General features: G+C 40.6%; 2 protein-coding genes across 2 annotated transcripts; one reads left to right on the top strand and one right to left on the bottom strand.

Moving 5' to 3' along the window:
• Positions 1–527: 527 nt before the first annotated feature.
• Positions 528–1,515, top strand: LOC147357981 (olfactory receptor 51I2-like). The gene has a single exon (XM_086342005.1). It carries the CDS (start codon positions 577–579, stop codon positions 1,513–1,515), a length of 939 nt encoding a protein of 312 aa, XP_086198131.1. The 5' UTR covers positions 528–576.
• Positions 1,516–18,314: 16,799 nt separating this feature from the next.
• LOC147357980 (olfactory receptor 51I2-like) lies at positions 18,315–19,256 on the bottom strand. Its single transcript, XM_086342004.1, has one exon. The coding sequence runs from the start codon at positions 19,254–19,256 to the stop codon at positions 18,315–18,317; it is 942 nt and encodes a 313-aa protein (XP_086198130.1).
• Positions 19,257–21,957: the final 2,701 nt, after the last annotated feature.

Raw genomic sequence — 21,957 nt, 5'->3', positions numbered from 1 at the left:
GGCAATCATTTTCATCCAGGTCCCACTGCCTTTTCCCCCCTCTCAGCAAACACACATTATAGTTCAAAGTAGCTCTGGGGAATGCTTTCATTACTCAGTGACATGTCTGAATTAAACAGCATTTTCAAGGGACAATGTAAATACTTCAAAAAAGCTAGTGATAACTTAAACGCTCACTGTTCTTTTATAATAACTATCTATGAATTCTAGTTAACATAATTTCATTCATTGATTCTTTTAAAGCACACGAAAATTGTGGATAAAACTATATAGGTTTGATATAAACATAGCAAACTAACTGATATATTTAAACATTTGTCAATATCTTCCTTATTCCATAAAACTGAGAGAAACAGTAGCCCAGCCTATGACTTGATGATCATGAACTATGAAGAAAAGAAGTTTGCCTGTATTTTTCCAACGCAAGTGATTTCATGAATGCATCAGTTTAAACTGTGTAGACACCATCTGCTCTGTCTTTTATTCTCTGGTTCCTCCTCTTCCAGTAAGTGCAGCTCTCAGAAATCACTAAATCAGAAGGTCTGACCCTGAAAAGCTCTCTGGTTTCCTCCTGCCATGGGGTTGTTCAATATCACTCACCCTGCCTTTTTCCTTCTGACTGGTATCCCTGGCCTGGAGAGCTCTCAATTCTGGCTAGCAGGACCCCTCTGTGTGATGTATGCTGTGGCTCTTGGGGGCAACACAGTGATCCTGCAAGCTGTGAGAGTGGAGCCCAGCCTGCATCAGCCCATGTACTACTTCCTGTCCATGCTGTCTTTCAGCGACATGGCCATGTCCATGGCCACACTGCCTACCGTTCTCAGAACCTTCTGTCTCAATGCCCGCACCATTGATTTTGATGCCTGCCTAATCCAGATGTTCCTCATTCATTCCTTCTCCATGATGGAGTCAGGCATTCTGCTGGCCATGAGCTTTGACCGCTATGTGGCCATTTGTGATCCCTTGCGCTATGCCACTGTACTCACTAACGAAGTCATCGCTGGAATGGGTTTAGCAGTGACTGCTCGGAGTTTTATCATCCTCTTTCCTCTTCCCTTTCTTTTCAAGAGGCTGCCTATCTGCCGGACCAATGTCCTTTCCCACTCCTACTGCCTCCACCCAGACATGATGAAGCTGGCCTGTGCTGATATCACTATCAACAGCATCTATGGATTCTTTGTTCTTATTTCCACGTTTGGCATGGACTTGTTATTTATCTTCCTCTCCTATGTGCTCATTCTGCACTCAGTCATGGCCATTGCCTCCCGTGAGGAACGCCTCAAAGCTCTCAACACATGTGTGTCACATATCTTGGCTGTACTTGCATTTTATGTACCAATGATTGGAGTCTCCACAGTGCACCACTTTGGGAAGCATGTCCCACGCTACATACATGTCCTTTTGTCCAACATCTACCTCTTTGTGCCTCCCGTGCTCAACCCTCTCATTTATAGTGCCAAGACAAAGGAGATCCGCCAAGCCATCGTTCGCATGTTTCACCGCATCAAAACGTGACTTCGACATTTGGTTTTAAAATCTAATGCTTATTGTAGTCATAGACTGTCATTCATGGTGTCATCAACATTATCATCAAGAATATGATAGATGTGTGTACTGGAGGGAAGTATAAGATCAGGAATGGAGCAGCAAATCTTATAAAACAAAACAAATGAATAGTACAACTGGCAAACATTAATGGTGTCCATAGAAATATAAATATTAGAGGCAATTGAATGATTAGACAAAAGTTTACAAAGAGGATTGATCTAAGCTAGAAATCATTTTCTATAATGACACGTATTACTAATATAATCCTAATTAATACATGGAGTCCTAAAAAGTGCAAGCTTTTTGTTCTAAATTATTTTTGTTGAAATTCATTTAATCTTTGTAACAATCTTATGAGATATATAAAATTAAGTAAATTGTTCAGAGTAACACAGATAATATGGGATCCAAATGAGCTTCAAAACGTTTGTCTCCAGTATTTGTATTCAACCATACAACTACTTTTCACAGCTATTTGTAAGGCCTCCTCACAGCCATTTTGCTTTTTTTTTTTTTTTTGGCATTTCTTTTTGTTGGGGATAGTCTTTCTCCCTGTCTCCTGTACAGTGTCATGAACCTTCATCCATAGTTCATCAGGCACTCTATCAGATCTAGTCCCTTAAATCTATTTCTCACTTCCACTGTATAGTCATAAGGGATTTGATTTAGATCATACCTGAATGGTCTAGTGGTTTTCCCCACTTTCTTTAATTTAAGTATGAATTTAGCAATAAGGAGTTCATAATCTGAGCCACAGTCCACTCCCAGTCTTGTTTTTGCTGACTGTATAGAGCTTCTCCATCTTTGGCTGCAAAGAATATAATCAATCTGATTTTGGTGTTGACCATCTGGTAATGTCCATGTGTAGAGTCTTCTCTTGTGTTGTTGGAAGAGGATGTTTGCTATGACCAGTGCGTTCTCTTGGCAAAACTCTATTAGCCTTTGCCCTGCTTCATTCCATATTCAAAGTCCAAATTTGCCTGTTACTCCAGGTGTTTCTTGACTTCCTACTTTTGCATTCCAGTCTCCTGTAATGAAAAGGACATCTTTTTTGGGTGTTAGTTCTAGCAGTTCTTGTAGGTTCATAGAACCGTTCAACTTCAGCTTCTTCAGCGTTACTGGTTGGGGCATAGACTTAGATTACTGTGATATTGAATGGTTTGCCTTGGAAATGAACAGAGACCATTCTGTCGTTTTTGAGATTGCATCCAAGTACTGCATTTAGGACTCTTTTGTTGACTATGATGGCTACTCCATTTCTTCTAAGGGATTCCTGCCCACAGTAGTAGATATAATTGTCATCTGAGTTAAATTCACCCATTCCAGTCCATCTTAATTCTCTGATTCCTAGAATGTCGACGTTCACTCTTGCCATCTCCTGTTTGACCACTTCCAATTTGCCTTGATTCATGGACCTAACATTCCAGGTACCTATGCAATATAGCTCTTTACAGCATCAGACCTTGCTTCTATCACCAGTCCCATCCACAACTGGGTGTTGTTTTTGCTTTGGCTCCATCCCTTCATTTTTTCTGGAGTTATTTCTGCACTGATCTCCAGTAGCATATTTGGCACCTAGTGACCTGGGGAGTTCATCTCTCAATGTCCTATCTTTTTGCCTTTTCATACTGTTCATGGGGTTCTCAAGGCAAGAATACTGAATGCCATTCCCTTCTCCAGTGGACCACATTCTGTCAGACCTCTGTACCATGATCCGCCCATCTTGGGTGGCCCCACATGGCATGGCTTAGTTTCATTAAGTTAGACAAGGCTGTAGTCCATGTGTTCAGACTGGCTAGTTGTCTGTGATTGTGGTTTCAGTCTGTCTGCCCTCTGATGCCCTCTCTCAGTGCTTACCATCTTATTTGGGTTTCTTTTACCTTGGACATGAGGTATCTCTTCACAGCTGCTCCAGCAAAGCGCAGCCGCCGCTCCTTACTTTGGATCTGGGGTAGCTCCTCTCGGCCACACTCATGCTTCGTCGCAGCCACAGCACTTGTTTGCCGTCGCAGCCGCAGTGCTCATGTGCTGTCATCACAGCTGCAAATAGCTGTGAAAAGAAGAGAAGCGAAAAGCAAAAGGGAAAAGGAAAGATAACCTATTTGAATGCAAAGTTTCAAAGAATAGCAAGGAGAGATAAGAAAGCCTTCCTCAGCAATCAATGCAAAGAAATAGAGGAAAACAGTAGAATGGGAGAGACTAGAGATCTCTTCAAGAAAATTAGAGATACCAAAGGAACATTTCATGCAAAGATGGGCTAAATAAAGGAAAGAAATGGTATGGACCTAACAGAAGCAGAAGATATTAATAAGAGGTGGCAAGAATACACAGAAGAACTGTACAAAAAAGATCTTCATGACCCAGATAATCACGAGGGTGTGATCACTCCTGCTCACCTACAGCCGGACATCCTGGAATGTGAAGTCAAGTGGTCCTCAGGAAGCATCACTGTAAACAAAGCTAGTGGAGGTGATGGAATTCCAGTTGAGCTATTTCAAATTCTAAAAGATGATTCTGTGAAAGTGCTGCACTGAATATGTCAGCAAATTTGGAAAACTCAGCAGTGGCCACAGGACTGGAAAAGGTCAGTTTTCATTCCAATCCCAAAGAAAGGCAATGCCAAAGAATGCTCAAACTAGGGCACAATTGCACTCATCTCACACGCTAGTAAAGTAATGCTCAAAATTCTCCAAGCCAGGCTTCAGCAGTATGTGAACTGTGAACTTCCAGATGTTCAAGCTGGTTTTAGAAAAGGCAGAGGAACCAGAGATCAAACTGCCAATATCCGCTGGATCATGGGAAAAGCAAGAGAGTTCCAGAAAAACATCTATTTCTGTTTTATTGACTATGCCAAAGCCTTTGACTGTGTGGATCACAATAGACTGTGGAAAATTCTGAAAAAAATGGGAATACCAGACCACCTGACCTGCCTCTTGAGAAACCTATATGCAGGTCAGGAAGCAACAGTTAGAACTGGACATGGAACAACAGACTGGTTCCAAATCGGAAAAGGAGTACATCAAGGCTGTAGATTGTCACCCTGCTTATTAAACTTATATGCAGAGTACATCATGAGAAACGCTGGGCTGCAGAAAGCACAAGCTGGAATCAAGATTGCCAGCAGAAATATCAATAACCTCAGCTATGCAGATGACACCACCCTTATGGCAGAAAGTGAAGAACTAAAGAGCTTCTTGAAAGTGAAAGAGGAGAGTGAAAAAGTTGGCTTAAACCTCAACATTCAGAAATCTAAGATCACGGCATCCAGTCCCATCACTTCATGGGAAATAGATGGGGAAACAGTGGAAACAGTGGCTGACTTTATTTTTCTGGGCTCCAAAATCACTGTGGATTGTGATTGCAGCCATGAAATTAAAAGAGGCTTGCTCCTTGGAAGGAAAGTTATGATCGACCTAGACAGCATATTGAAAAGCAGAGACAGTACTTCGCCAACAAAGGCCTGTCTAGTCAAGGCTATGGTTTTTCCAGTGGTCATGTATGGATGTGAGGGTTGGATTATAAAGAAAGCTGAGCACTGAAGAATTGATATTTTTGAACTGTGGTTTTAGAGAAGACTCTTGAGAATCTCTTGGACTGCAAGGAGATCCAACCAGTCCATCCTAAAGGAGATCAGTCCTGGGTGTTCATTGGAGGGACTGATGTTGAAGCTGAAACTCCAATACTTTGGCCACCTGATGCGAAGAGCTGACTCATTTGAAAAGACCCTGATGCTGGGAAAGATTGAGGGCAGGAGGACAAGGGGATGACAGAGGATGAGATCGTTCAATGGCATCACTGACTCAATGGACTTGGGTTCGAGATCGTTCGATGGCATCACTGACTCAATGGACTTGGGTTCGGGTGGACTCCAGGAGTTGGTGATGGACAGGGATGCCTGGCGTACTGCAGTTCATGGGATCACAAAGAGTTGGACACAACTGAGCGACTGAAGTGAACTGAACTGATACAAATACTGCCTAATTGGCATCACTATTCACATTGCAACTTTCATCACCATTATCATCCTCAAATAATCATGAATTGTTTTAACTTTAAAAAATGAGCTTTGATTTATTTTCAGAACTTGCCATAAGATGTATGTGTATGACGCAGGAAAAATGATAAAGATTGACTTCAAAAAGAAACCCCAGATTCCTCTCTGCTTATTTTATGTGTCTACCATTCAATCACACCCCCCCACCCCAACAAGGAAAGTAATGTTTAATATCTGAGCCATAATTTTTTTTAGAAAATTTTACTAAGTGTATAATTTTTATTTCTATTACCTTCTTGGATTTTTTTAATTGAAATATATTTGATTTACCATATTATTTAAGTTTCAGTCATACAGCATAGTGATCCACAATTTTTTAAAGGTTATATATTTCTTCCACATAATGACATCAGAAATTATTTCTTTTAGAATTTCTAGCTCCAAAATTCCTAGCATAGGCAGAGTAGAGTTTTTATAATTTATATACTAGAAAATATTTTTGGAACTTCTCTCATATAGTTTTTTTAACCTATTGTTTCCTTGATACAAGGGAGATAAGATATAATATAAATTTTGTTAGCCTCATTTTAGTGCTTATAGACTAAGTTAGACATAGACCTATACCATATTTAAGGGGATGCCCGACAGAGACTAATCTACTCACCAAGGAAACTGGGCTAGAGACCTTAAAGCAGTATTCCATACAGTTATTAGAGCTTTTTTTTTTTTTTTTTCCCTTTCTGTACAGTCTTGAGAGATGAAGTGAGGTTCCAGAGACAGAAAAATATTTCTGAATTGAGAGAATGTAATAAAATCCAAGTCTCCAAAAATATCCATAAGTACAACAAAAGACTCATAATATCTGTGCCCCTTTCCACTAAATAAATTGTTTTAGGGGCATGATTGAATAATATAGCATAGTATGTTTTAAAATGGAAAATAATTTTTTTGGAAAATAAAATGGTAGTGATTGGTTCAGAGTCAGATTATGGTCATCAGTCAACTTAAATTATGACCTTTCTGATTTGTAAAGGAAGTTCTTTATTTCAACATCAAATAATAATTATAATGGTAATCCACAATGCCTTGAGAGTTTAGTTTTAAATAGCTGTGATGTGCTGTACTTGGTCATGTCCGACTCTTTGTGACCCCATGGACTGTAGCCCACCAAGCTCCTCTGTCCATGGGGATTCTCCAGGCAAGAATACTGGAGTGGGTTGTCATGCCCTCCTCCAGGGAATCTTCCCAACCCAGGGATAGAACCCAGGGCTCCAGCATTACAGGCAGTTTCTTTACCATCTGAGCCACAGGAAGCCCAAGAATACTGGAGTGGGCAGTCTATCTCTTCTTCAGAAGATCTTCCAAACCCAGGAATCAAACCAAGGCCTCCTGCATTGCAGGCAGATTCTTTACCAGCTGAGCTGCCAGGGAAGCCCTTTAAGTCTATATATAGATACAAAAAGATGGTTTAGAGAAACTGCTAGATGTGAAAATGCAGTAAACACTCCCTTAGTCTCACCCCAGGCAGAGAGATGAAGACATCCTTTAACCACACACCTAACTTTGAAACCCACTGGTGGACCAAGGGAAATGACAAGAAACAGGGAATGCAAACCTCCTGAAAGAGCCTGGGGCTCCTCTCCTCTTTATTTCCCCCTCTGTGCTTCATCAGCAATGAGAAATGCTCTTTTCTTCAGCTGTTGTTGTTCGGTCACTAAGTCATGTCTGACTCTCTGCTACCCCATGGACTGCAGCATGCGAGACTTCCCTATCCTTCACCATATACTGGAATTTTCTCAGACTCATGCCCCTTGAGCGATGCCATCCAACCATCTCATTCTCTGTCATCTCCTTCTCCTCCTGCCTTCAGTCTTTCCCAGCATCAGGATCTTTTCCAGTGAGTTGGCTCTTCTCATCAGATGGCCACAGTACTGGAGCTTCAGCTTCAGCATCAGTCTTTTCAATGAATATTCAAGATTGATTTCCTTTAGGATTGACTGCTTTGATCTCCTTGCAGTTAAAGGGACTCTCAAGAGTCTTCTTCAACACCACAGTTTGAAAGCATCAGGTGTCTCTGCTTTTTAATATGCTGTCTAGCTTTGTCATAGCTTTTCTTCCAAGAAGCGAGCATCCATCTTTTATTTTCATGGCTGCAGTCATTGTCCTCAGAGATTTTAGAGTCCAAGAAAAGAAAGTCTGTCATTGCTTCCATTTTTCCCTTCTATTTGCCATGATCTTAGTTTTTTGAATGCTGAGTTTTAAGCCAGCTTTTGCAGTCTCCTCCTTCACCCTCATCAAGAAGCTCTTTAGCTCCTCTTCATTTTCTGCCATTAGAGCAGTATCATCTGCATATCTGAGATTGTTGATATTTCTTCTGGAAATCTTGATTCTAGCTTGTGTTTCATCCAGCCTGGCACTTCACATGATGTACTCTGCAAATAAGTTAAATAAGCATGGTAACAATATACAGCCTTGATATACTCCTTTCCCAATTTTAAACCAATCCATTGTTCTGACTGTTGCTTCTTGACCTGCCTACAGGTTTTTCAGAAGGCATGTAAGGTGGTCTGGTATTCCCATCTATTTAAGAATGTTCCACATTTTTTGTGATCCACACAATCAAAGGCTAGTCAATGAAGTAGAAGTAAATGTTTGTTTTGTTTTGTTTTTTTTCTGGAATTCTCTTGCTTTTTCTATGATCCAACAGATGTTGGCAATTTGATCTCTAGTTCCTCTGCCTTTTCTAACTGTAGCTTGTACATCTGAAGTTCTTGGTTGACGTACTGCTGAAGCATATCTTGAAGGATTTTGTATGGTAGTTTGAACATTCTTTGGCATTGCCCTTCTTTGGGACTGGAATGCAAACTGACCTTTTCCAGTCCTGAGGCCACTTCTGAGTTTTATAAATTTGCTGGCATATTGAGTATAGCACTTTACCAGCATCATCTTTTAGAACTTGAAATAGCTCAGCTAGACTCTTGTTTGCAGGGAATAAGGAAAAATGAATTTTTAGGCTTCATCTCCTCTTATGAAGATGGTGCCACAAGAAAGAATAGCATATGACCACAACCTCAGCTTCCATCCTGAGAAGATCTACAATAAGCCCTGCTATTTGCTCTTATGTAGAAATTCCCTTTCATCTCTTTTTTTTAAACAAGATTTTCTTTTAATTCAGCTATTTTTTTGCTATAGAAAATACTTGGATTCCAGCCAAATAGAAAAGAGAAAATAAATTCTTATGCTCTTTATTTGGGGCCTGTTAGGTCTGCCTCTAAGAAAATTAAATACTGAATATGATGCAGCTAAGCTGGTGAGGTGCTATTTTGAAGTCTGTGGAAAAATTTTCTGAGTAATAAAGGTCATATTTTTGTATTGCCTTGTCATGGGTACTTATCTCTTCCTCCAGGGCCAGGGCTGGGTTGTTTACATAGAGAGAAAAAGAGAGAAAAGACAAGAACAAGAGTTATAGTAGGATAAGATCCTTGATCTCTGTGCTTCATATAGTCTCATACAAAGTGAGCTTGACTAGAACTGCATACAGAACTGAAAAAAAAAAAATCTACATTGCATGAGTTGGTATGGAATTAATGTCTTTGTGAGCCTAGGAACAGGAGAATGCTCCTTTTCTCCTAGGAACAGGAGAACTTTCAGAAAGCAGAGTGTGGTGAAAAGAGAGCCATAGATGGGGCCCTGGGCATGATTCACCATCAGTCTCACCTCCTGGGTACTGCACAGAGGTCCTGCCTAATCTCTTCAAGGCCGTCTCCACTCCTGCTCTGCTAGGAAGAGACAGCTGTGTAGCACAATTACACTTCAGTTAGATGAGACATGCTCTCCTCCCAGAAGCTGTTTTACAAATAAACAGGATCAAGGGTTCAGAGGGTCTGTCTTCCTAGTAATAGAAGTTTCTATAAGGACATTTCCCCAACAGGAGACTATCTAATATTTCATTATAAACTGAATATATTTTCTACTTATGCTGATGCAATGTGGGCTCAGGATTCATTATTGTTGTGTTTAATTTTTCAGTAAGAAAGGATCTATTTGGAGGTGGTTGTCCACTTAAACACAGGCATTCAGATGTCCTCCAGACAGCTGAGTCAACTATGTGCTCCTAAAACCTTTCAGGTTTCATAGAAACAGCAAACAGCTTATAGAGTCAGCAATTATTTTGTGAATTATCGTCTCCCTGACCTCAAGCAGTTAATCAGAAGTCACTGCCAAGGGATTGCCCTCTGCAGGAAAAGTGGAGGAGTGCTAAACAGGTAGTAACTCTATATAAATGTCAGAAAATAAGGTTTGATTCCATGGATTTCTTATTCTAGAATTGGGTATATGTGGTTTGTGTTCATATTTATAATATAAAATATTTTCCTTTTTCTCTTCTATTTCCCATGGAAAACATGCTTATCACATATAGGTAATAAAATAGAAGTAAATTATCCATTAAATTATTGATTTAATTAATATGTTTGTTTTGAACATAAATAACTCATGAATCAAGTGAATTATCTAAACATTTCATAGTTCACTGAATTTTAAAAGCCTCCAACATCTTCAAGTGAAAAGTATGACTGCCAGCCAAAACTTTCTATAAATTTCTGGAGTCATGTATCTATCACCCAAATCACTGATGTGTAGTAGACTCTATTAACAATTTAGATGACAAACAAATCTCAACTAATAGAAATGCCAAAGAAAAAAAGAAGTGTTTATTAAAAATTTTGATCTTTCAGCATTTACTGTCAGTCACATTGCTCAGGAGAATTTCTCCCTAAAGTGATTCTCAGCTTCCATTCCTTCTAGCAGAGATATTTAGTCACTGTCCTTTGCTCAATGTCAAGTCTAATAAAATTGTGGTGATTTGGGGGGAAATGAAATTAATTCTGGTGGCAAGCTATATTTCTTACAAGTTTTGCCTTTTTGCTCATACCAAACATAATAGCTCATTCATTTATTCATCCAGTCTACAATAATTATTGAAACCTACAATGTGGTGAGCATGGTGTTAGTTTTGAGGGCTTGGGGATTACATGATTTACTCATACAGTTTGTGTGAGAAACCTACCCAGAGAGAGAGGGAAGGGTGATGTCAAAGTCTCCTGGGATGTGTTTACTAACTGCTGCTGCTGCTAAGTCGCCTCAGTCGTGTCTGACACTGTGCGACCCCATAGACGGCAGCCCACCAGGCTTCCCGTCCCTGCAGTTCTCCAGGCAAGAACACTGGAGTGGGCTGCCGTTTCCTTCTCCAATGCATGAAAGTGAAAAGTGAAAGAGAAGCCGCTCAGTCGTGTCAGACTCTAGCGACCCCATGGCCTGCAGCCTACCAGGCTCCTCCGTCCGTGGGATTTTCTAGGCAAAAGTACTGGAGTGGGGTCCCATTGTCTTCTCCATGTTTACTAACTACATATCCCTTTTCAAATACCCTCTTACAAAGCTTCACCATGTTTGAATGGTTGCAGTGTGAAGGAGAAGTGTTACTGGTGGAAATGTGGTCAGTGTTCATTAAACTGTGCCAAGGCTATGTATGTGACTAAGGCAAATATCCCATATTATTAACTGGGAGAGGCAAACCTCCAGGGTGACAGTCTGTGTTTACATGAAAGACAGATTCTAGGCAGCAATGGATTAGAGTCAAGTTTAATTATTAGTTTTTACAATCAAACCTGTCCAATGTCTCTGAGTTAAATTCTTTTGTAAATATTAAACAGATTAGAATTGATAGAGTGCTAAGTGACTTTTTATGTATTTGATATGAAATTGTGTGGGAAAAAATCTATTGTATATATTAACACAAAATTTGAGAGTCAGCAATTTTATAAACAAAATTTGACTAAATATAGAAGAGACAAATAAATAAACCTGAAACTCAAAGACATTCCTGTTAAACAATTATCTTCAAATATTGGAAATATTGCTCATGTCAATTACTCAGGTAGATATAGAGATTAATGGCTACATTTAATAGGAAATACCATTCAACATTTGGAAACTCAATAACTGCAAGAATATTTTTACAAGTATTGTACAAAAAAAAACAGATTTTGTTTAGTGGAAAAAAGATTTTTATGACACAACTTAGGTATAAACTGGACAATTGGTTAATTTTAAACTCATTCTAACAGGTTTTCATCATAATTTCTTAAAGAACCCTTTTAACATTTAGTTTACACAAAAATACTATAAACAGGTTCAGAATTTATAATTTATTTAGATAGCAAAGAGATGGGAATATCAGACCACCTGACCTGCCTCCTGAGTAACCTGTATACAGATCAAGAAGCAACAGCTAGAACTGGACATGGAACAACAGACTGGTTCCAAATCGGGAAGGAGTACGCCAAGTTTGTACATTGTCACCTTGCTTATTTAACTTATATGCATAGTACATCCATGCAGGGCTGGATAAAGCACAAGCTGGAATGAAGATTGCCAAGAGAAATATCAGTAACCTCAGATATGCAGATGACACCACCCTTATGGCAGGAAGCAAAGAACTACAGAGCCTCAGATGAAAGTGAAAGAGGAGAGTGAAAAAGTTGTTATAAAACTTAACATTCAGGAAACTAAGATCATGGCATCTGGTCCCATCACTTCATGGCAAATAGATGGGGAAACAATGGAAACAGTGGCAGGCTTCATTTTGGGGATGCTCCAAAATCACTGCAGATGGTGACTGCAGCCATGAAATTAAAAGGCGTTTGCTCCTTGGAAGAAAAGCTATGATCAACCTAGACAGCATATTAAAAAGCAGAAACATTAATTTGCCAACAAATGTCCATCTAGTCAAAGCCACGATTTTTCCAGTAGTCATGTATGGATATGAGAGTTGGACTGTGAAGAAAGCTGAGCCCTGAAGATTTGATGCTTTTTAACTGTGGTGTTGGAGAAGACTCTTGAGAGTCCCTTAGACTGCAAGGAGGTCAAAGCAGTCAATCCTAAAGGAAACCAGTCCTGAATATTCATTGGAAAGAACTGATGCTGAAGCTGAAACTCCAATACTTTGGCCACCTGATGCAAAGAACTGACTCCTTGGAAAAGATCCTGATGCTGGGAAAGATTGAAGGAGAAGGTAACGACAGAGGATGAGATAGTTGGATGGCATCAGGACTCAATGGACTTGAGTTTGAGCAAGCTCCAGGAGTTGGTGATGGACAGGGAAGCCTGGTGTGCTACAGTCCATGGGGTCACAAAGAGTCAGACACAACTGAGTGACTGAACTGAACTGAACACTTATTTTAACAGTTTGAACAAATACAATTTATCTCAGAGAAAAAGCCTTTACTCACAAGTCTGCTATTTAGGGAATTGATCAATATTTATTATACAGCAGTAAAACACAAACACATATACATACTTACATAAAGACATACAGATATATATTATGGATTTTTTCTCTATTAAGAAAACAAGAGCTTTTAATTTTATGCCTCCTAAACAATTATCTCTATAATCTATAGTCACTATAAACAGGTTATGTGTGAGTGTGCATGCACATGTCCCAGGGGTTCTTATCCAACCAAGACTGGAAATTGAGTGCTAATGTAACACAGGAAGAAATTTCTATCTCCATTTTATGCACTGATCCCTTATTTGTTCAGAACTTAGCCCATTAGTATGCAATTGATGAGACATAGGCAAGGACACATCTCCCAGTGTCTCAAGTATTTTTTGGTATCAAACACAATCCAGCTCCACATCCTTGTTGCTTAGCCCAGAGCGAAACCTAGAGAAGTCATTCCATGTGGGTGTGTTCAGTGAATAAATGAGTCACCACACAAAATATGAAAAATGTTCACAGTTACACAGTATGCAGTCTTCCTATTCTCATGCCTTATTCTCTGACTGTTCAATTTTGTAGTTGAGATTAGGAAGTATTTAAACAAAAAAAAATACTGAAGTCAATGCAGTTTCTAATAGTCAGGTGAATTAATAGATATAAAGTATTAGGATGTTGTTGCTGTTCAGTCACTCATCATGCCCAACTGTTTGCAACCCCATGGACTGCAGTATGCTAAGCTTCCCTATCCTTCGCCATCTCCCAGAACTTGCTCAAACTCATGTCCATCGAGTTGGTGATGCCATCCAACCATCTCATCCTCTGTTGGCCCCTTCTCTTCCTGCCTTCAATCTTTCCCAGCATCAGGGTCTTTTCCAACGAGACAATTCTTCCCATCAGGTGTCCAAAGTATTGGAGCTTCAGCTTCAGCACCAGCATCAGTCCTTCCAATAAATATTCAGGACTGATTTCCTTTAGGATTTACTGGTTGGATCTCCTTGCAGTCCAAGGGACTCTCAAGAGTCTTCTCCAACATCACAGTTCAAAAGCATCAATTCTTCAGCACTCAGCCTTCCTTATGGTCCAACTCTCATATCCATACATGACTACTGAAAAAACTATACCTTTAACTATACAGACCTTTGTTGGCAAAGTAATGTTTCTTCTTTTTAATATGCTGTCTAGGTTCATCATAGCTTTTCTTCCAAAGAGCAGGCATCTTTTAATTTCATGGCTGCAGTCACCATCAGCAGTATTTTTGGAGTCCAAGAAAATAAAATCTGTCACTGTTTCCATTGTCTCCCCATCTATTTGCCATAATGGGAAATTTGCCATGGTCTTAGTGATGGGATCATTTGCCACGATCTTAGTTTTCTGAATGTTGTAAAAAATAAAAAAAAACATTAGGATATAAATATTTTTCTTTAAAGATGATCTCCATTGTAAGCACGGGAATCTCAGGGCCATGGGTTAATCTTTTCCTTGTTTTGTTTTTCCTTTCGTTTTGCTCAGAACTGTGTATGGAGTTGCCAAAAAAGGTCTGTATAGTCTAAGCTATGGTTTTTCCAGTAGTCATGTATGGATGTGAGACTTGGAATATAAAGAAAGCTGAGTGCTTCAGAATTGATGCTTTTGAACTGTGGTGTTGGAGAGTTCTTGGACAGCAAGGAGATAAAACCAGTCAATCCTAAAGGAAATCAGTCTAGAATGTTCATTGGAAGGACTGAGGCTGAAGCTGAAACTCCAGTACTTTGGCAACCTGATGTGAAGAGCTGACTCATTGGAAAAGACCCTGATGCTGAGAAAGATGGAATGCGGGAAGATAAGGGGATGACAGAGGATGAGATGATTGGATGGCATCACCGACTCGATGGACACAAGTTTGAGCAAGCTCCAGAATTTGGTAATGGACAGGGAAGCCTGGTGTGCTAGAGTCCATGGGGTAGTAAAGAGTTGCACACGACTTAGCAACTGAACTGAACTGTGTACAGCATTAACTTATATCCATACAAAGAAGGATGATTCTCCAGGACAACTGGGAAAATGATTCTCTGGATTGAGAGGGGAGCACAGGGTAGCTTTTCCAGCTTCATGTCTCTAAGACTTCCTCTTATGTGAACAGCTCAGAGTAGCATCTCTCTTTGAGGCCATTTCTGTGACTCAGAGCTAAGTCTGTTTCCAGAAGACATTTGACTCCCTCCCTCTGTTTCAGCCCCAGAATTCAACAGACCTTTTTTCCCAGGGGAACTCAGCTTTGAAGGTTTGTGTAGCTGTAGAAGTACTTTCTTGTTTATGCTTTCTTTATAGCCTTTCTACCCGTTATCACAACCTTCTTTGTCCCTTACTCAATGATCTTTCTGTGGGTATGTGGTTCCCTTCATGCTAAGGCAATATCGTTTTGGAAAGACTTATTTGCTGAACATTTCTGAGATTCTTAAATGCTGTAGACCACTGTGCTACAGGAGCTCCAGTAACTTTCACAGTGGGGAGGGAACAAGTTGATAGGCTCTATAATAGATACTACTCTGCTTTGTAAATTAAACACGCAAATAAGCTTTTCTCCAGAACAGGTTGGCATCAGGTCCCACCAGGGCCTTTTTTGACCTTGTCCAAACTGGGGAGCTTTGATTCCCATCTAGCGGGGTTTGGCTCCAATTTGGGGTGTTCTCCCTGTGAAGGGAAACTGTTTATAAGGCACTTCAGAGAAAGGTCACTGGAACCGGGAAGTCATGCTAATGTGACTTTCCAGCTGGTTAGGTTTTGGTTTATTTTGGCTTCCCAGGTAGCGCTAAGTGGTTAAGAACGAGCATGCCAGTGCAGGAGACATGATGAGATGCAGATTCAATCCCCGGGTCGGGAAGATCTCCTGAAGGAGGAAATGGCAACCCGCTCCAGTATTCTTGCCTGGAGAATCCCACAGACAGAGAAGCCCGGTGGGCGAGAGTCCATGGGGTCACAGAGTCAGACATGACTAGAGCGACACAGCATGCACTGCGGTATTGCTTGATCCTGTCACGTGTACAGTACCTGGACCTTGGCAGGACTATCCCCAGTTTTACTAGTCAATGTCAAAGCCATCTGCCAAGGTTTCGGTGCTGTCCTAGCCTATTGTGGTGTGTTTGTGGTTTTACAGGGGTTTTCATTCCATACTGGAGTAGGGTTTGTTAGTCACCTTCACTGCACTGACCCTCACCACACATTTTCCAATCTTGTGGTTTGGCTGCTGCTGCTGCTGCTAAGTCACTTCAGTCGTGTCCGACTCTGTGCGACCCCATAGACGGCAGCCCACCAGGCTCCCCCGTTCCTGGGTTTCTCCAGGGAAGAACACCAGAGACCTTATTCAAGGATACTTGAGATTTCCCTGACACCTAACATTGTTGAAGATATTAACTCGGATTTTACTCTGTTTTGTTGTTTTCTAATGTCTGTTTGATTTGACAGCCAGGTGATGTTTGGGAGAGATCAAATTCTATATTGCTTCTATGTTTTAGGGGATTATCATGTCACTCATCCTCTCTGGTTTTATTTTAGAAAAAGTATTTCATGACCCTATGAGAAAAAAACATGGAAAATAATGCTTATTTAAATATATATACACATATGTACTAGCACCAGGTGGCGCTAGAGGTAAAGAAGTTGCCAATGCAGGAGGTGTAAGAGACACTGGTTTGATCCCTGGGTTGGGAAGATCCCCTGGTGGAGGAAATGACAACTGCTTCAGTACTCCTGCTTTGAGAATCCCATGGACAAAGGAGCCTGGTGGACCACAGTCCACAGGGGTGCAGAGTTGAACATGGAGATCCAACCAGTCCATCCTAAAGGAAATCAGTCCTGGGTGTTCATTGGAAGGACTGAGGCTGAAGCTGAAACTCAAGTACTTTGGCCACCTGATGCGAAGAGCTGACTCATTGGAAAAGACCCTGATGCTGGGAAAGATTGAGGGCAGGGGAGAAGGGGACGAGAGAGGATGAGATGGTTGGATGACATCATGACTCGATGGACATGGGTTTGGGTGGACTCCAGGAGTTGGTGATGGACAGGGAGTCCTGGGATGCTGCGGTTCATGGGGTCACAAAGAGTTGGACATGACTGAGCTACTGAACTGAACTGACTGAAAGCAACTTAACACACACACATATATACATATATATATGTGTGTGTGTGTGTGTGTGTGTATGTATGAATGTATAACGTTTTTCACTACCATCTGCATCTCAAATCATCTGTAAGGACTGAACTATGCTGTAGTCTGTCCACCACCCAGTGAAGAAATCCTCACACTAATCTACTTACCTCTGCTGAGAGTCTGCAAGCTGCTGTGACTTTGTACGTGCTTTGCATAAATTTGCACAGAATTCTCTACCTTCGTGATTGTTACTCTCCAGGAATTATGCTCTGAATTTCCTAATATTCTTCGGCTACCTCTCCTCTGCTCTTGTTGTTGTTTAGTTGCTAAGTCATGTCCAACTCTGCAATCCCATGGACTGTAGCCCGCCAGGCTCCTCTGTCCATGGGATTTCCTAGGCAAGAATACAGGAGTAATTTGCCATTTCCTTCTCCAGGGGAACTTCCTGACCCAGGGAACAAATTTGCATCTCCTGCATTGGCAGTCCTTGGCATGTAGATTCTTTATCTCTGAGCCACAAGGAAATCCCCCTGTTGCTCTAGCAACATTACAGATGTCTCTGAGCTTGGGTGATGAGTATAGGCCATGAAAATCCATATTGCAGCAGATGGTGAGAGCAACTATTTATGCTCTTGAAGTAGATTCACCCTACCATCAGTCACTAATATCTATTTCCCTTCCATTCAGAGTTCTAACTAGCTCCCTAGAAGAGAGTTGATCCTTCCATCAGCAATGCCCAACAGATGGCAACATATGATTTTTTTTTCCCACAAAACTTTTCTCCTGCTTTTAAATTTTGGAATTTCTGGTCTTACATGGTTTATATTGCAGTGTCACTGTGACAATCATATATGTTCCATTTTATCAGTCTCATGAATACTCTTACTTATTTCAGAAGTGTAAAATTGGTCACAGTTATTGTGTATCTTTAATTTTTAAAGCTAAAAGATGCTCAAAACCATTATTGCTATAAAAAGCATTGGATGATACTTATGATCTTAAGTAACATAATCCCCAGTTATAATGTTTCATATGAATGTGTTAGGCTTTGTGTTTTTGAGATTTACTTTAAAAATTAGTTGATATTAGCATACTTGGATAAATAGAAGTGTCTAGTTTAAGACCCTCTTCCTTACTGTGAGAGAAGTCATTTTGGCAACCTGTAATTTGGTTAATTACAAAGTATCTTGATATTTTAAGTTATGAATTATAGCCAGGCTATACTCTATAGCTAGTAACAGGTACCCAACCAGAGGCCCATGTATAGAAAGAAATGACACAGTTCAACTGACTAGCCTGAAAACCCAAGCATCAGCAATAACAACAAACTCTTAGGGTATCTGGGTTTTTAGAAGGTCTATCTCTGATCAGTGCTTAGATTTCAGTATCTTATGTAGCCTCTTACGAATCTCCTTAGTCTTAATGGAATAGATAATTGGATTGAGCATTGGAGGCACAAAGAGATATACTAGGGACATGAACTTGTGCACATACTCAGGGGCATGCTTCCCAAATCGATGCGCCATGGACACACTAACCATGGGCACGTAGAAAATGAGCACAGCACACATGTGTGACACACATGTGTTGAGTGTCTTAAGTCTCTCTTCCTGGGAGGCGATGGCCAGCACAGAGTGTAATATGAGCACATAGGAAAGGAGGATGAGCACTGAGTCTACACCAAAGGCGGAGACGACAATGAACAAGCCATACATGCTGTTGATGGTGGTATCTCCACAGGGCAGGTGGATCAGGTCTGGGTGCAAGCAGTAGGAGTGGGTCAGTATGTTGTCTTTACAGAAAGGCAATCTCTTCAGAAGGAAAGGCAGTGGGAAGACCATGCAGAAGCTGCGGATGATGATGGATATGCCGGTGTGAGCCACACGGGTATCAGTGAGCACTGTAGAATAATGCAAGGGGTTACAGATGGCCACATAGCGGTCAAAACTCATGGCCAGCAAGATTCCAGACTCTGTCCAGGAGAAAAAGTGAATGAAGAACATCTGAATCAGGCAGGCATCAAAGGCAGTCTCTGGTGCGTGAAAGCACAAGGTAGCCAGTATAGTGGGCAAGGTAGAAAAAGACACACCCAGGTCATTGACAGACAGCAGAGATAGGAAGTAGTACATTGGCTGGTGCAAGCTCTGCTCCTCCTTTATGATGAAGAGAATGAGGCTGTTGCCCAGAATGGAGACAGCATACAGCAGCAAGAGGAGGGCTGCTAACCAATGCTCCAGTCCCTCCATCTCTGGGAAGCCTGTTAAGGTGAAGCTGGTCACGCTCGAGATGTTAGTTTCAAAATTTCCCATGGAGTCCCTGAGTATCTTTTGGAGAAACACAATCAGAGTAAAGTGAGGTCAGACAATGGAAAGAATGGTCACTGTCCAGAATGGAAGGGACAAGGCTACTTAGATTGAACACCAAAGATCATGAAAAATTAGAAGGAAGCAAGCTAGGTATCATTGCTCACATCTCAGGCCTTCTGCCATCTGATCATTTCTATAGTTGGGTCATGGGCTCCAATTCCTTCCCCACAAAAATCCTTTGAGTCTATTTTGAACACTGTATCATATTCTTCCTGTTTCTGTATTCTTTGCAGAAATATTAAAATCTTTCTCCAGTAGCAGAAAATGATTTAGCCCTTTCTCTCCAAGTTCTAGCCACTACCTTCTTCAAGAAGTGAAGTACAGTATACCCTCCTCAGGGCCTTATCTTAGTGCTCTCCACTTACTCATGAATCTCCGTGTATGCAGGGATAACATTTTCATCTGTACTCTGAGCTGTGTCTTTTCTCCTGCCTACACTGGAAGATCTCACTCCAGCTCTCCATCCTATCTTTGTCGCTTGAGCTCCTCTCTTATTCACCAAGGATCCAGAGCCTCATGCTCATCCATTCCTGATTGCTCTGGATTTTTCTATCTTGCACATTTATGTGTTTTCCTCTGTTTAGATTAAGGATTCTCAAACTGTGCGTATGCTAGATTCACCCAAGGAGCTTTTAAAAAAATTCCTTTGTCTGGACCCCAATAATACCAATTCAATCCAAATCTCTAGCAGTTGGATTCAATAATCAATACATTAAAAAAAAAAAAAAAACTACCCAGGAAATTCCAATGCAAAGTAAAGTTGGAGAATCAGAGGTTTAGATTATTTCCCATCCAAAACCAACTTTTTTCTTATTGAGGATCAGTTTCAGGATATACAGTCAAAGAAAATAAATAACAACAACAAAAATTGCTTTATTGCCCCCACATATTCTGCCAGTAATCACTGACTTATCTGCTCTTTCACACTATGTTCAAAATTATTTTCTACTCATAATGTCTTTCTTACCTCTTCTCTGTATGTCAGTTATCCCAAATTCATGTCTCTAGCTCAGATGTCTCTTCTAGCTATAGAGTCAAGCATCCAACTCCCTACTGGAGTATCAACTGTAATGGCTCATCAGCACAACATAAATATATGCCAATTTGAACTTCTGTTAATCACCATACTTGGTCCTTTGCAATATTTTCCTCATATAAAAGTCCATCTGCATTTATCCATGCACTAAAGCCAGAAAAACCTAGGAAGAATTTTTCACCCTCTCCCATTTCCAGGTTTAATTAATCTATTACTACCTTTCCAAAATATACTTAACACTGGCACTCCTGTCTCTCTCACTTCCAGCTAGTCCAGCATCCAGTCTATTGCACGGATCTATCCCTCAGCATTTTTAATCAGAGTGTCTATGGGCCCTTTCTTGCTGATCACCCAGCTCAGTGTCATGATCCTCTCTAATCCATCTTTTACAAAGAAGCCAAATTATCTGTTGATAATATAAACAAAATGATGTTACACTTCTATGGAAAACCTCTCAGTGGCTTCCCTTCACTCTTAAAATAAGGATTAGAGTAAGAATTCAAACAGTCTTACCTAGGCATGAGGCAGCATATAAACTACCCGAGAACTTGTTACCTTCCTATTATTCTGACCATTCATTACTTCTCTACATATCATTGTATGGCCCTATTATGTATCCTCACACATACTTTTCTTCATGACTTTTATCACACTTTTGAATTACAGTGAATTATTATGTATCTGTTTGGTCATTTGATTAGTATCTTTGTTCCCCAAAGAATTATAAGATCCTATAGTTGTCTCAATGTTTATCCAAGTTGCTGGGCATAGTCCTGGATAAGGATTCAGATTACCAGTCTTAATTCTAACCAGTAACTATTGATTAAATAGGTAAACTATCTTAGGAAGAATGTATTATGACCCAGTTTTGAGGTGTAACATAAATTTAGAAAAGTTAAATAACTCTGCTAACATCCAAAACAGCGAACTTTTAATCTCAGCTTTAGCACACACCAGCTATGGATTTAGTTTACTTAATTACACCTTATCTTTACAGCTGTAGTATAGAAAAAATAGAGTAAAACACATAAAATTGATATTCAGCACTGTTGTGCAAGATATGTACTGAATAAATGGCAACCAGGAAAGAGGGGAGGAAGAGGGACGTCTGGAGCCGAGGTTCCCAGGTCCTCTTCCCATACTGCCTTGCTCTTCCAGGTTCCCAAACAAAGGCTCTCTCCTTTTGTGTTGGCCATGTATCCACTTCCCAGTGAGAATACCGGAGTGTGAGTTAATAACACTGAAGCACTCACACCACACAAAAGCTTTGGGATTTCAGGCATCAGGGGGTATTATTGAGGATTATTGGTGTAGGGCAGAAGTAGAATACAGAGAAAATCTCTAAAATTACATCGCAAACAAACTTTTCTTCAGATATGTGTATTATAATCACTTCAGGATTTTGAAGCTATGAATGAGGTTCCTACAGACCTCTGTGAGGGAAGGGCTGAAGTCCCAACTTACCTCCTCAGGGCAGCTCTAGTGAGAAGAGGACAGGTGAAGAGTCTCCTAAGGAGGAACTCTGAGGACTCCTCCGTACACGACCTCCCAGCCAACCTCCCTGCCCTGAGCAATGAACCTGCCTCTTCAATGTCCCCTGGGCCTGGT

Source organism: Bos grunniens, chromosome 15, assembly GCF_055505025.1.
Source record: "Bos grunniens cultivar Pamir isolate PY7600 chromosome 15, Bosgru_T2T1.0, whole genome shotgun sequence".
Lineage (NCBI taxonomy): Eukaryota > Metazoa > Chordata > Mammalia > Artiodactyla > Bovidae > Bos > Bos grunniens.
This window is presented reverse-complemented; position numbering and strand designations above follow the sequence as displayed.

Coding starts and splice junctions, on each gene's coding strand:
- LOC147357980 (XM_086342004.1), bottom strand. CDS start 19,256: ATGGGAAATTTTGAAACTAACATCTCGAGCGTGACCAGCTTCACCTTA.
- LOC147357981 (XM_086342005.1), top strand. CDS start 577: ATGGGGTTGTTCAATATCACTCACCCTGCCTTTTTCCTTCTGACTGGT.